The following is a 13897-nucleotide window of genomic DNA, read 5'->3' as shown; positions in this document are numbered from 1 at the left end:
ATGAAAAACAACAAGCAAGCGTGTCAACCGTAATTAAAATATATTTCATGAAGATTCGATAGTATTTTATGTAGAAATCTTTCTAAAGAAAGTGTTGTCACAAACTAATAAGTATATATAATAAGTGTTTGCATTAATAAAAGATTTAGTGTAGTGTTTAAATTATATTTGATTGAAAACGAAACAAAATTTGATACAAATTGCAGACATGAGTCATTTTTTAGGTAAATTGCAATACTTTTATTCGGTACATAATTTTTCCGATAACCATTTAGCCCTAGTTAATTAGTTCCGAACACAGTATATTTTATGCTGGGTCGTATGGACTCTACTGCGTGGCGTTGCTTGCTGCGTAGAGGAGAGGCGGGGCGGGGGCAGGAGGGGGAGCGGTGCCCGGCTGGCGTCCGCCACGCGGAGCCGATTGTCTCACACTCTGTCTATTCGAAGCTGCGTTGTAGTGGTACCCATCGAACTTGTCACCCCCACCACCACCGGATTGCGACGGGTATGTCGCTGTACCCATGTACATCACCTGAAAAATAACAAGTTTTATAATATTTTTACGAATTAATATAAGATTAAGCATCGATAGAACATGTTGACAATTTATATGTTCGTAGCTTCGAATTGTCAACAGGTGATATTACAAAAACAATTTCAAAAAAATCATCATCATTGGGCATAAAAGCTCGTACACCTACGCAGCCAGGACTCTATTCGAAATCCTACTACTATTATAATCCTACTACTATTATAAAGGCGAAAGTTTGTATGTATGGATGTTTGTTACTCTTTCACGTAAAAACTACTGAATGGATTTGAATGAAACTTTACCACAATATAGCTTATACATCAGAATAACACATAGGCTACAATTTTTGAGGTTTCTAATGTGAGGTCGTAAAAAAACACATTTTTTGCGCTTACATTGCAAACGCTGACTGAATCCTACAAGATAGATCAAAACAATGTACTACAGTATTGTACAACTTAAAAAGGTCTACAAAAAAGTCCGTGATGGTATATGTTTATCTCTTAGGAATAACCCACAATAACCATTTTTTATCCTTTACTTTGTACAAGAAATAATGGCTTATTTACGAAGCGATTTTAAGCGATTACTAGACTAAACGGGACGAACCTGAAGTCCACGCGAACGAAGTCGCGGGCAAAAGCGAGTATTATTATAATGACAATAGTTGCACTGTACTTACTTGAGGTCGATACCCATCGGGCCCAGCCTCATATTCGACAAGTTGCGTCCTCCCATCGGGTAACAACACGTGATATGAGCCCTGCGCTCGGTCATCCTTTCGTTTCTCGTTATGCCCGAAGTCTAATGAGACGCCATTATCTTGTACATCATATGTGAATTCATAATTTGCTGGCAACTGAAAATAAAACATAACGTCACAACGTAATCACGTCTACAACACCCGTTATAAAAAATATAAATATAAAGGACAATGTTTTGTTTATATTTTCAATACAATTTTTAAAAATAGTTGACATAAAATTGGAATATTTAAAAAAAAGTAACTCACAGTTGGTTCAACTACTGGTTTCTTATTGCCGCTACCGACGGCGCCTGCGTTTGTTTTAGGTGGAAGATATTCTTGTGCAGAAGTAAAAGACTTCAACGACACCCAAGCTAGTAATGTTACCTGGACCAATATATGTAATTTATGTATATAAATAAATAATGCAATATATAAAACTATATGTGTAAAGTATAACATTTGCATCAATTTAGACTTATTCAAAAGAAGTAAAATATCATTTTGTACTTTCAAAAAAATTTAACTCACGTAAAAAATCTTCCACATTTTGAAAACGTTGGTCTGAAGGTACCAGGAGGTTATGGTTAGAAATACCAACAGAGGACGTATATAAACGCTCAGGTTGCGGTCGCAACCGTGCCGCCCCTGTCATTTTCATTACTGAGCTGCACGATCCACGAAAATTTCGAAAGAAAAATAACCCATAATAGCTAGTCTAGCTTATAATTTTTATGAGTAACATAAAATTTGGTGTCAAAATGTAGTTAGGTTTAATACGATGAGCTGACAATATACCCTGAAAAATATTGAGAACTTCTTAAAAAAAATTCGACAGCTCAAGACCACAACAGTGGAATTGATCTACAATTTTATTGGTTAGGTTGATCAAGAGCTGATGATGGATCAGCAATGCCACAGGAAGTCTGTCTTATTTTTGGTGGACAGACTGAGTGCAATAAATTGCTCTCAATATAAGTAGTTACATAACAAATGTTCGCGCCTGCGATTTTATTTTAATTATATCTTTATTATATAAACATTCAAATTTATTTAATTTTAATTAACATTATATCATCACATATAAAACCTTTTTTTACAATCTAAGTAATAAACAACAAGTAAGAAAAAAATTTTCATTAAACAAAATGGAAAACTTATAGATTTTCTTTATTCGCTTTTGATAAAACTAATTATATGAAAAAATCTTGAATGTATGAACATAAAACAGTTTGATAAAATGTATATTAATGCATTTAATCTACGCTTCGTTTTACACAAATCCTTTATTAAATAATAAATATATGAGACGTCTGACGGCTTAGTTCCCTAAGTTGGTCGCGCATATTAGATTTAAGTAATGATTAATATAATCTAACAGCGATGATTATGATAATGGGCGATGGTGACCACTTATCATCTGGTGACCATTTGCCCATCTACCTAACAACATCAACGTAACATCAATTGTACGATGTGACTTCGTACAATTGATGTTTAAAAACCTAACTATTGTTAGAATTGAAACCGTTAAGCCGGCAAATGTGTACCTTAAATGTCAAATAATCCAATAAATATAACATAACTCGACATTTAGTGCCCATAATTGTGCAAAGTTGAAAATCATGTTGATGCATTATTGTTACTGCTCTATTTAATTTACATCTTCGTGGATATAGATATATAGATCTGTAAAAATATGTTTATAGTGTATTTTAAATATTTATAGAAATATATAAAATATATTATTTATATGCATTGAGTTGTAAAATAATTCCGATAACTAAAAAATGACAGCAATATACTAAAGAACACTACTAATGGGTCGCAAACCATGGAAACATAGATTATTTGTACCATGTTCTTGTAATTACACTCGCAGTTTGCACATTCACAATTTGGATCAATACATATCTTATATTTTTATCAATATTCAATTATATTAGTCTTTGGTTTTCTTAACATAAACATTAATAACATTAAATGCTTAAATATACAGTTATTTTCAATAAAATATTACGTACTATATTTAAATAAATAAAAACTAGGTTCTTGTTTCATTTAATTGGCCTATCTGTATATTAGTACAAATTGTTCATTTAAACATCAAACTCTAACGTAACATTTAAACCCAATTAGTAAGAGTTTCTTCACCTGAATTTATTTTCAGACGTAAAAAATTAACACGAAACTTTCGTGTTCGAAGCATATGAGTTTTTATTTACATTGTTCGTTTTTATTGCGTACGTTATTGAATTATTTATCATTGGATAATTGTATCTAACTATCATTGCATATCAAGTTTCGAATTATTTAAAAAAAAAGTGATTTTTGCAATATTAAATATGGCTCTTACGATCAAGAAAACTTTTCACGATTGTATCTTATCGTACTTGGAATCTAATGACGATAATCCCTCAGCGGGCTAAGCTAACTCTCCCTTGGAGAAGAAATTTCGTAGCTAATAGACAAGATCGCTATTTTTATTTTTGTGTTTATTTTAAAGAACTTCATATAGGATAGACCACAAGTATACTAAAAATCCAAAACACTCTAATTTACTGCAAAAAAGCAGTTTCAAAATGTAATTTAAAATTTTCGTGCTAATTCGGATCTTTATTTCGTATGACGTCACTCAGGTCCGTCACTGGCCCATTGAGCGTACTTGTCCTCACTGGCCTTCATACTTATGCATTTTTTCTCGACTTTTGAGATACTTTTTTTTATAAAAAATCATAACGGACTATTCGATATTCCGAAAAAAAGCCGTATTGACTTAATATGTATTTTGCCAATGTGTTTATCTACTTGAACAAAGTTTTCAAATAAATGGTTTTTGTGTGGACTTTCTGACACAAAACTGAGAAAAAAGTGGTTTCAAGCTGAAAAGAGGAATCTGGTATTTTTTAACAAATCCAACTTCCATTTTTATTAGAAATACGCAATTAATTTTGGTTTAAATATTATTTTTTTTACAACTATAACCTCAAATAAGTAGTCATAACAGGAGTGACGTCACTGAACACTAATTAGTGTTTCGAAATACGTTCCGTTTCAAGTTACTTAAATTGGTAATTATTGTTAAAAAGAAGGCAACATTATATAAAATATAAACCTTGCAGTAGCCCTTCTCTTATAATTATTCAACATTTTAATAGCAAAAATTCCATAAATATAATAATAGGTTGGGGAAAAAGTTTCTTCGTATTTTATATGAAAATTCAAAAAGTTTTTTTTATAGTTTATTTACATTTGACTAAAGTATGTAGGTGCCATTTTGTTCCATAACTTTTTGCCATCTTGTTGGTAGTGACATGATCCCATTGCTGTAAAAATTTTGGGGCTTCTGATAGAAAAACTGCGACAAGTGGTTTTGGCAGTCCTCTCGTGACGTTAACCTGACACTGCCTAAAGAATTCTGCAGAGACCGAAACAGATGAAAATCTGAAGGTGCAAGGTCAGGACTATACGGCGGATGCATTAATACCTCCCAGCCAAACTCTCGTAATTTTTGTTGAGTGGCTAAAGATGTGTGAGGTCTAGCGTTGTCATGGTGAAAAACCACACCCCTTCTGTTGATCAATTCTGGCCGCTTTCTCTCAATTTATTGCTTCAATCTCATCAATTATTCGCAATACAGTTCTGAATCGATGGTCCTGCCGGGCGGCAACAGCTCATAATGAATGATGCCCTTCCAATCCCACCATACACACAGCATTACCTTGTTGCGAGTTAATCCGGGTTTTGCCACAGTCTGTGAAGCTTGACCGGCCTTTGACCACGATCTTTTTCGCACGTTCTTGTCGTATGTGATCCACTTTTCATCACCAGTTATCAGCTTCTTCAAAAATGGTTCGGTTTCATTACGTCGTAATAAAGAATCACAAATGAGTACACGGTTCATTAGGTTTCTTTCAGTGAGTTCATGAGGCACCCATATATCGAGCTTTTTTGTGTACCCAGCTTTATTCAAATGAGTCAAAACCGTTTTGTGGTCAATTGCCAGTTCTTCAGCTACGTCGTAACTACTAATATGCCGATCTTGCTCCACTTTTTCAAAAATGGCATCATTTTTGTCCGTAACAGGGCGACCAGAGCGAGATGCATCTTTGATATCAAAATTTCCGGCTTGAAAACGCTTAAACCAAACTTGCGCTACTCTCACAGATACTACATTAGGTCCATAAACATCACAAATTTTTTTCGCGGCTTGAGTTGCATTTTTACCTTTTTTATAGTAAAATTTTAAAATGTACCGAATTTCTTCTTTAGATTCACTCATTTTAACAACAACAAAAACAAATGAAAATCACACAAATTCCTAATTTGAATTTGGAAGTGCCTTCTTTAAAATTAAAACTTTTTAATGATACCAAAACCAGCCAGATACAAATGGTATAGCCAAAGAGATTTTATTACAAGTTCATACATACTATATGCGAAAAAACTTTTTCCCCAACCTAATATTTGCATGTTCCCTATTCTAACACGTTTCTTCAATGCGGGTTGGTGGATAACTGGATAGACATGTGGCAGAATTTCATCGAAATTATGCGCATTTAGGTTTCTCGTAGCAGCTTCTCGCGATTTCCTTCACCGCCGAACACGAGATGAATTATAAACACAATATAACCGGGCAGAAATCCGGGCTTGTACCTACATCATATGATGATACACTCGTCCTTACCACTCGACCATCTTTACTCTTATATAACACAGTATGCTAGAACGATAGGTACTTATATTTTCACTCTAATCTGGATACTCTTACCATATAGATAATACATAGTTATACAGAGTTATACATGACTAAAGACGAAAAACGATGAATGGATTGTGTGAAGACGATATGGTTAGGTACTTGTGAGATGACGTCTGACGAAGTATGGAAGGAGAAGTATGACCTCATATGATATTGGGATAAGGGCAGGAGGATGAATGATGCGTATCATCCATCCATTAAAGACCTATTGTAATAAAAATAGTACAAGTTTTACATAACAATAAAACTTGTATTATTGAGCAGAGACGATGCACAGCATCCGTGAGAGTGCGTTGTATACTTCCCTTTCCTGTTTCTTATTTTTTCGTATGGCGGGTATGACGTCACGTCCGCCCCACTCCTTTCGTTAGGTTCCAGGGGGGCAGCTTGCCATTTTGGTTTCATAGAAGTCTCTCACCAGGAGCCCTTACTGGGATGCTGTGCATCGTCTCTGCTCAATAATACAAGTTTTATTGTTATGTAAAACTTGTACTATTATTTGGCATGTGACGATGCACAGCATCCGTGAGAGACGTGTTTATATCTCCTGGTGACCCCTAAACGACGCTATGTGACAACTGAGAACATATAATAAATATAATAAAATCAGTGTAATTGAAAATTATATATTCACTTGACCAGAAGAATATAAAAATCAACTGAGTTATATAACATCAACTTAAAACTATCCGACTTTATATATTAATTTCAACAGTAACCATAATACACATCGGTGTTTTAGAAAATTATAGACATAAAATTATAAATAATAATTTATAAAAAATTGAATAATCAATATATTAATCTACAGGTTCAAAATTATTTGAAAAATTATAATGAGATGGTTTTGAATTACTTATTATTTGTTTACAATAAAACTTAAGGAAAGTCTTTTCACTGCGCCAGTTTCCACGTGCTAATATGTCTTCAATAGAGAAATGTTCAAACCAATTTAAGGATGCGACGGCAGAGCGGAAACTGCCTGCCGAAGCTACAATGCCTGCATCTTTAAAAACTGACTTCACCCAACCGCTTATCACAGTACGAGAAGCTGCTCGGTTTGAACCTCTAATTGTTATGAATAGAGAACTATCGCAAATGGGCGTCCGCCGCTCAGTGCCTAATTCGACCACTTTTCTCAACCAGTATACAGGACAAACCCTAGTACATGAATGACTCATCAATTTCCAACCTGATTGCCTGTACGTGGCTGTATCAGTCTTTGAGCCAAATGTAGGATGTAAAACTATATAGTCACCGAAATCAAAGTAATGGCGTGAATCTATTTTTAACAATGTAAGGTCATGAACACGTCTACCAGATGCGAGTAACAAAAGACATGCTAATCGTCGTGAGGCCTCAAACAAAGAATTAATCACTGGTGGATTGTTCTTTAACCAGGCAATCAAATCATTTGGATCCCAAATTGGAGGCTTTATGGTTTTTGGGCTACGGAGAGAAATAGCTTTTAAAATATGCTTAACTAAAAAATGTAAATTCAAATTTTCATTATTTAAAACTTTTCCGAACGTAAGAACTACTGATTTATGTAGGAGAATGGTAGGATAAGCTAATTTCTCTTCTAAGCTCAAAAAGGCCAAAAACCTTGATAAACTAACTCCACTTGGATGTTTAAAATCAAAATTATTTAACGCACACCACCTTACCCATCTAGACCAAGCGGGTTTATATGTTCTAAGTGTGGATTCCCTCCAACTAGACCTAAGCAAAGTCTTTTCAGCTTCAGACCAAGTCTGAATTACATCTTCCCAGCCCCAATTTTCCAGACAAAAAGCTCTATGTCTTGAATTCGGGGTGGTGGCAAGCCTGTCGTTTGATCCACCAGCACTTGAGATAGCCGTTTGATCTTCAAAGGTCTGCATAAAGCTCGTCTGCGAAGATCTGGAAGCCAAAACACTCTCTTCCACATTGGTGCAACGATCAAAAAGGTTCCTTGAGCAGTGTTGAGATGTTGTAGCACCCGCGGAATGAGACTCGGTGGAGGGAATACCCACGCTAGATGAAACTGCCATGGACGACTGAAGGCGTTGCAAAACAGAGCTGAGGAGTCCTGACAATTGTTCGAGACGTACTTCTGTACCACTCTTGTTTCCTTCGTGGCAAACAAATCTATCTGAGGAACTCCAAACCTGCGGAATATCACATTGAGAGCAGGCTTCAGTAGGTGCCATTCGGCTGCTTGTTTCCCTCTCGATAAATGATCGGCGATGTCGTTGAATTTGCCTGGAATATATTCTGCTGTCATCGTAATATTCCACTTGTCCAGATAATTCAGAAGCTGGTAGGTTTGATTGAGAAGAGCCATCGATCGTGTGCCGCCTTCTTTTTGAATATATGCGATAACCGTTCGATTGTCTGACTGTAAAATCAGATGAAGACCTTGTATTTGTAATCTGAAATGTCTTATAGCCGCTATTATGGCAAACATTTCTTTGCGGTTGCAGTGCCATTGCATCTGATCTTTTCTCCATCTGCCTGACACTGTGTGATCGTCCATTTGAGCTCCCCACCCAAAATCTGCAGCATCTGTTGTCAAAAAATGATGAATGAGTTCCGAGTGCAACATTGTTTTTGGCTGAGACGTCTCCAAAGTATTGATCCACCACTTCAGATCTTTTATTACTGCTGCTTGCAAGTTCATTTCTTTCATTGACGATTTCACTAGCATCCTGGATTGTAACTGAAGCTGACGGCAGTGTAATCTCCCTCGAGGGACTACAAAATTGGCAAAATTTAGGTAGCCCAAAAAAGCTTGCGCTTCTTTGAGTGACATTGTACGTCTCTGATTCAGGCGGTATGAAATTGACAATATCTTGTCGATCTTTTTTCTGGGAAGACTTTTGAAGTTCAACCTGGTGTTCCAAACTATTCCTAAGAATTCCACTTCCTGGGTTGGTTTGATTATAGATTTCTCGTAGTTGATAGTCCAACCCAGCATTCTGAGCTTGTCTATCGCCAACTCTACTTGGGACTGAAGACTTGCTTCCGATTGATTTACAATTAAGAAGTCGTCTAAATAAACGACAACTCGCAAACCTTGATTGCGCAAATGTTGTGCCACCCAGTTGGTTAATGCAGCAAAGTTCTTCGGGGCGCAAGACAGTCCGAAAGGAAGGCAAGTCATTTGTAGAACTTGTTGATTGTAAACTAACCTTAAGAACCTTCGATGGTATTCCCTGATCCCTACATGGAAGTAGGCTGACGACAGGTCGAGTTTCACCATCCAGTCGCCCTTCTGTAGAAATCGCGGTATCTGGAAATGTGATATTAGTCTGAAGGGTTTGGTTGCAATGTACTGGTTTAACCGCTTTAGATTGAATATTGGTCTGTTCGAGCCGTCGCTCTTTTTGACCAGAAATATTTTTGACAGAAAACTGGGTTCGTGGTGGTGATGACTGACTACTTCTAGAACCCTCTGCTCCAATAACATTTTTACTTGTTCGGTCATCTCTGGTGACTGTGGCGTCTGGAAGCGTTCGAGAACCTTTGTTGAAAGTCCGATTAATATTGGTTTGGAGGTAAATGGCAGACGCATTCCCGTAATCATATCGAGAAGAGCCTTCGGAGCTCCAAGCATCTGCCACTGCCTTCGATACGCTCGAAGGCAGCCCCCGTAAAATTTGTTGCGGCGTGGCCAATAGTCACTTGTCAGACGGTCGCTTGACCTGCTGCTTATCCTTTTTAAAGGTTCTTCTATTTTTGGGGTTATACTCTTGTCTTGTAAAACCCGTGTGAGATTTAGGCTTTCTTGTATCGAATCTCGAACGAAAGGAAGGATTAGGACCGTCCATGATGAAATCTGAATTATTAACTTTTTTGGTAGATTTAATAAGAGACTTGTTATTAGTTTTAGATTCTCTTCCTGTATGATACCATGGACGCAACCACTTATCAATACCTCCCGTAGTCTGTATGTAATGTCTAAGTAGATTTTCATCGAAAAGATGATTAGAACTCGGAGGTATTTTACGCAAACCCTCACGAAGGTTCTTATTTGGCAACTCGTTCAGGATACGCTCCCGACGATTTTCAATATATTCGGCACGCTTACCACAGACCATTTGCATAATATCTTCGCTAATTTTGTGAAATTTTGATGTTGGTTGAAATAAATCACTTATTTTGTCAAAAACATTAGTTGCAGACAGCACCGTGTCGACGGAGGCCGCCCAATCAACCAAACATTGTAAATTTTTATTAAGAAGCTCACGCTGTGTAATTAACGCATTACACATGGCCGCCAGTGCTTTTTCGGAGGATGCTAAATAGTCTTTACCCTTTAAAAATTGCCTGAGTTCATCATTGACTTCTAGATCCACAAATCCCGGCGAGGCAATATGTACTTTTAAAGGGTCAGTATACCGTACATCCTTCCACGAAATATCTCCGAATCTTTGCAAATTTTGGAGAATTTTTACGTGCTCGGGATCGGCCCGAGGCACCTTTGGGTCTTTAACTGAAGTATTAATCAATCCTAAACTTAAATGACAAGAGGTATTGTTTATGCCAGATAATTCAACTACCGGCCGTTTCAAACAAAACGTTGGTGCTGACGAACTTCCTATGGGTTCGATTGAAGGAGCAGGTAATTGAGTTGCTTGGTTATTATCCGGAAAAGAACTCAATAAATTATTCGAATGCATTTGTGTTTGTGATGCGGGTAGATAAATATTTTGCAATAAAATATTGGTAAGCTCACTGACCTTGTTTGTCAAAGCATCAAGCTGATTGGAAGACCTGATCCGCTTCCTCCGTCTACTGTCTGACTCACTGTCAGAGGAATTCGAAGAAGACAAACTTGAATCGCTTCCATTCCCTTGTCGTTTCCTTTTGTTAGACGCCGGTTCTACAACCGGCGATTGCAAAGACCGGTTACTACAACCAGCAACTTGCTCGAAACCATTATGGTTTAAGCGCACATTTTCCACATCACTGTCACTACTCATATTAAAAATAGCAGAATCACTTATTAGCACAATATAGTATTTCACTAAATATAACTAACACTATTTTAATTACGAAAAGTACAAAACTTTACACACTTAGCAAAAATTGATGTTACCAGTAAGAGAAGTAACGACGCTATGAAACCAAAATGGCAAGCTGCCCCCCTGGAACCTAACGAAAGGAGTGGGGCGGACGTGACGTCATACCCGCCATACGAAAAAATAAGAAACAGGAAAGGGAAGTATACAACGCACTCTCACGGATGCTGTGCATCGTCACATGCCAAATAATATACAAAGTAATGTAAATTAATGGTTTAAAAATATTCCCGGTTAGAGACGTATTGATTTGTATTTAATGTAAAGGCATTTAGATCCAACAACAATAAATACGCAGCAAGTAAATTATAAAATAATTCTATTTGATTTTAAAATTCATTCGAAACCTTTAATCGATAAATAAATCTTGTTTTGCTATTGCTATTGTTGAAATATGTAACAAATAAACTATTCTCAAAATATGAGGATGCGATCAGCTGACGTCTAATATTTACGGTATCAATATTATATATTTTTTATGTAGCAACATCGGAAAATGATAACGAATCCGTTTCAGCTTACGAAACATTGTGATTTTCGACTATATTCGCTTAACTTACAAGATTCTTTACTACTTAACCTTTTAATTTGTCTCTTACGTCTTTGTTACTCGTCTCGTAATTCTGAAGTCTAATAGTTGTCAATTGTCAACTTGTCTGTCTTGTCTTAAAACTAGACATTCTGTATGACTTACCTACCAACTCTGAATATTTTTGGATTTGGAGTACTAATAGAATGAAAAATCTGTAAATAATTATTGAAACGTACGATTACTGTAATAAACGTGTATTCAGATAAATAAAGGTAAAAAGTTAGGAGTTTTTCATTTAAAATGAACTCAATTTTAAGAAGTACAGTGAGACCTTTAAGTCGGTTTTTATCAACAACACCAATTAAACAATGTGCCGTACCACCTAAGTTAAAACCAAAGAAATTTACCGGACCAATAACATGGAAATCAATGACTGTCACAGCACTTGTCGGCGGTGGACTTACAGGATTTATGTTGTACGTGAGAAAAGAAAAACAAGAAGCGATAGACCGTGAAAGGAAGCGGCAACTTGGAAAAGCCAAAATAGGTGGTACTTTTGAGCTGGTCGATTCCGAAGTAAGTAAACTTATTTATTTTAAAACCAAGATTTTTTATGGTTATATAAATAGCCCCTCTGATAAATTAATCTTACATCATAATATTATCATTAGCTAATGATAAGTTGTAACCATAAAGCAGGACATAATTGAAAGTTTGATTGTCTGGTTTTACTTTCTTAAAACATTTTTTTTGTATTCCATTTTAATGATTAATAAATGTTATATTTAGAATCTTTATACCACATAACCTATACCTTCTCAGTATACCCTTTAGTATCTGAAATAAGTAGAAATTAATAAAAATATATATAATTAACATGGACTTATGGTAAAAACCAAATCTATTAATGATACATACATAGTGGAATCTTACGAAGATAGAAGACATATATTGTATTATAGTTATAATATATCACTTAAATTAGTTTATATATATAATATAGTGCATATATATAATGTGATATGAACATTGATTATTACAGGGAAGAACAGTAAAAAGTACAGATTTCCTTGGTAAATGGTTATTAATATATTTTGGCTTCACACATTGCCCTGACATATGTCCCGATGAACTGGAGAAACTGGCAGAAGTTGTTAACAGACATGGTAAAGTGATAAAGACTTATATTATTTTAAGATATAAACTTTGAGTAATTCAAAAACCTAGCATTTTATTTGAAAAAATCTTCAGTAATAACTCGGTCTCTAAAAATATTTAATTTAACAGCAATAATAAGACATAGTAAGTTAATATTTTTTTCTATTCTTGTAGACCAAACGCCATCAGCACCACCTTTGCAGCCTATATTCATATCAGTTGATCCCCAGAGGGATACACCTGAAATAGTAGGAAAGTAAGTTATCTAATTCCCATAGTAATATTTGTTATTATCAACATGATTTAATATTACTATACTTTCTTCTGTTGTTAGGTATTGTAAAGAATTTACGCCAAGATTATTAGGTCTAACGGGTACAAAGGAACAAGTACAACAGGCATGTAAATCTTACAGAGTATACTTTAGTGCTGGACCTCAGGACGTTGATAATGATTATATTGTGAGTAGCGAAGTCTTCATTTTATAAAATATGTTAATAAAATGTATAAATTGATACTTTAGAATTTCAGAACTTTTTATTTGTATTTTTTTATAATACTACAAAAAATTTTTTTTTATTTATTTATCTTATGGTAAATGGTCACCACTCCCTATATATGGCGGCATTGTAAGAAATATCAACCATCCATTATAGTGCCAGTGCACAGAACAATACTAAATACTGTTGTTTTGCAGTAGAATACCTGATGAATGGATGGTACCTACCCAGGTAGTACTACCGAGTAAAATCTGTTAACAAAGAATTATCAAACTTTTGTATGAAACATAATTTAAAATTGACTACAAACATACATTAATATGCCATTTTTAATTACAGGTGGATCACACAATTATAATATACCTGGTAGACCCTGATGGAGAGTTTGTTGACTATTATGGACAAAACAGAAATGCAGCAGAAATACACGATTCTATGCTTGTAAATATTCAAAAATATCAACAGGGCAAGAAGACGTCATGGTTCTAAGAAATGCATTTAGTTATTGTTATTATGTTCCAGATTAAATTGAAATAAATGTATTTATTATAAATATGGATTATTTCAATTAAATAGTATAAATGTAACTATTAATATATTGC

At 35.2% G+C, this 13897-nt stretch overlaps 2 protein-coding genes across 2 annotated transcripts; one reads left to right on the top strand and one right to left on the bottom strand.

Annotated features, from left to right (window-relative positions):
- Positions 1-151: 151 nt before the first annotated feature.
- LOC124531622 (pro-resilin-like) lies at positions 152-2001 on the bottom strand. The gene is made up of 4 exons (XM_047106079.1): positions 1809-2001; positions 1545-1664; positions 1215-1391; positions 152-532 (listed from the first exon to the last, which is right to left on the bottom strand). Exons 1-4 carry the CDS (start codon positions 1824-1826, stop codon positions 329-331), a joined length of 519 nt encoding a protein of 172 aa, XP_046962035.1. The 5' UTR covers positions 1827-2001; the 3' UTR covers positions 152-328.
- Positions 2002-11674: 9673 nt separating this feature from the next.
- LOC124531758 (protein SCO1 homolog, mitochondrial) lies at positions 11675-13850 on the top strand. The gene is made up of 5 exons (XM_047106272.1): positions 11675-12213; positions 12680-12803; positions 12970-13051; positions 13130-13256; positions 13635-13850. The coding sequence occupies exons 1-5, from the start codon at positions 11938-11940 to the stop codon at positions 13782-13784; spliced, it is 759 nt and encodes a 252-aa protein (XP_046962228.1). The 5' UTR covers positions 11675-11937; the 3' UTR covers positions 13785-13850.
- Positions 13851-13897: the final 47 nt, after the last annotated feature.

The sequence above is a fragment of the Vanessa cardui genome, chromosome 8, assembly GCF_905220365.1.
Source record: "Vanessa cardui chromosome 8, ilVanCard2.1, whole genome shotgun sequence".
Lineage (NCBI taxonomy): Eukaryota > Metazoa > Arthropoda > Insecta > Lepidoptera > Nymphalidae > Vanessa > Vanessa cardui.
The sequence above is the reverse complement of the archived record's forward strand: the minus strand, read 5'-3'. Positions and strand labels throughout refer to the sequence as shown.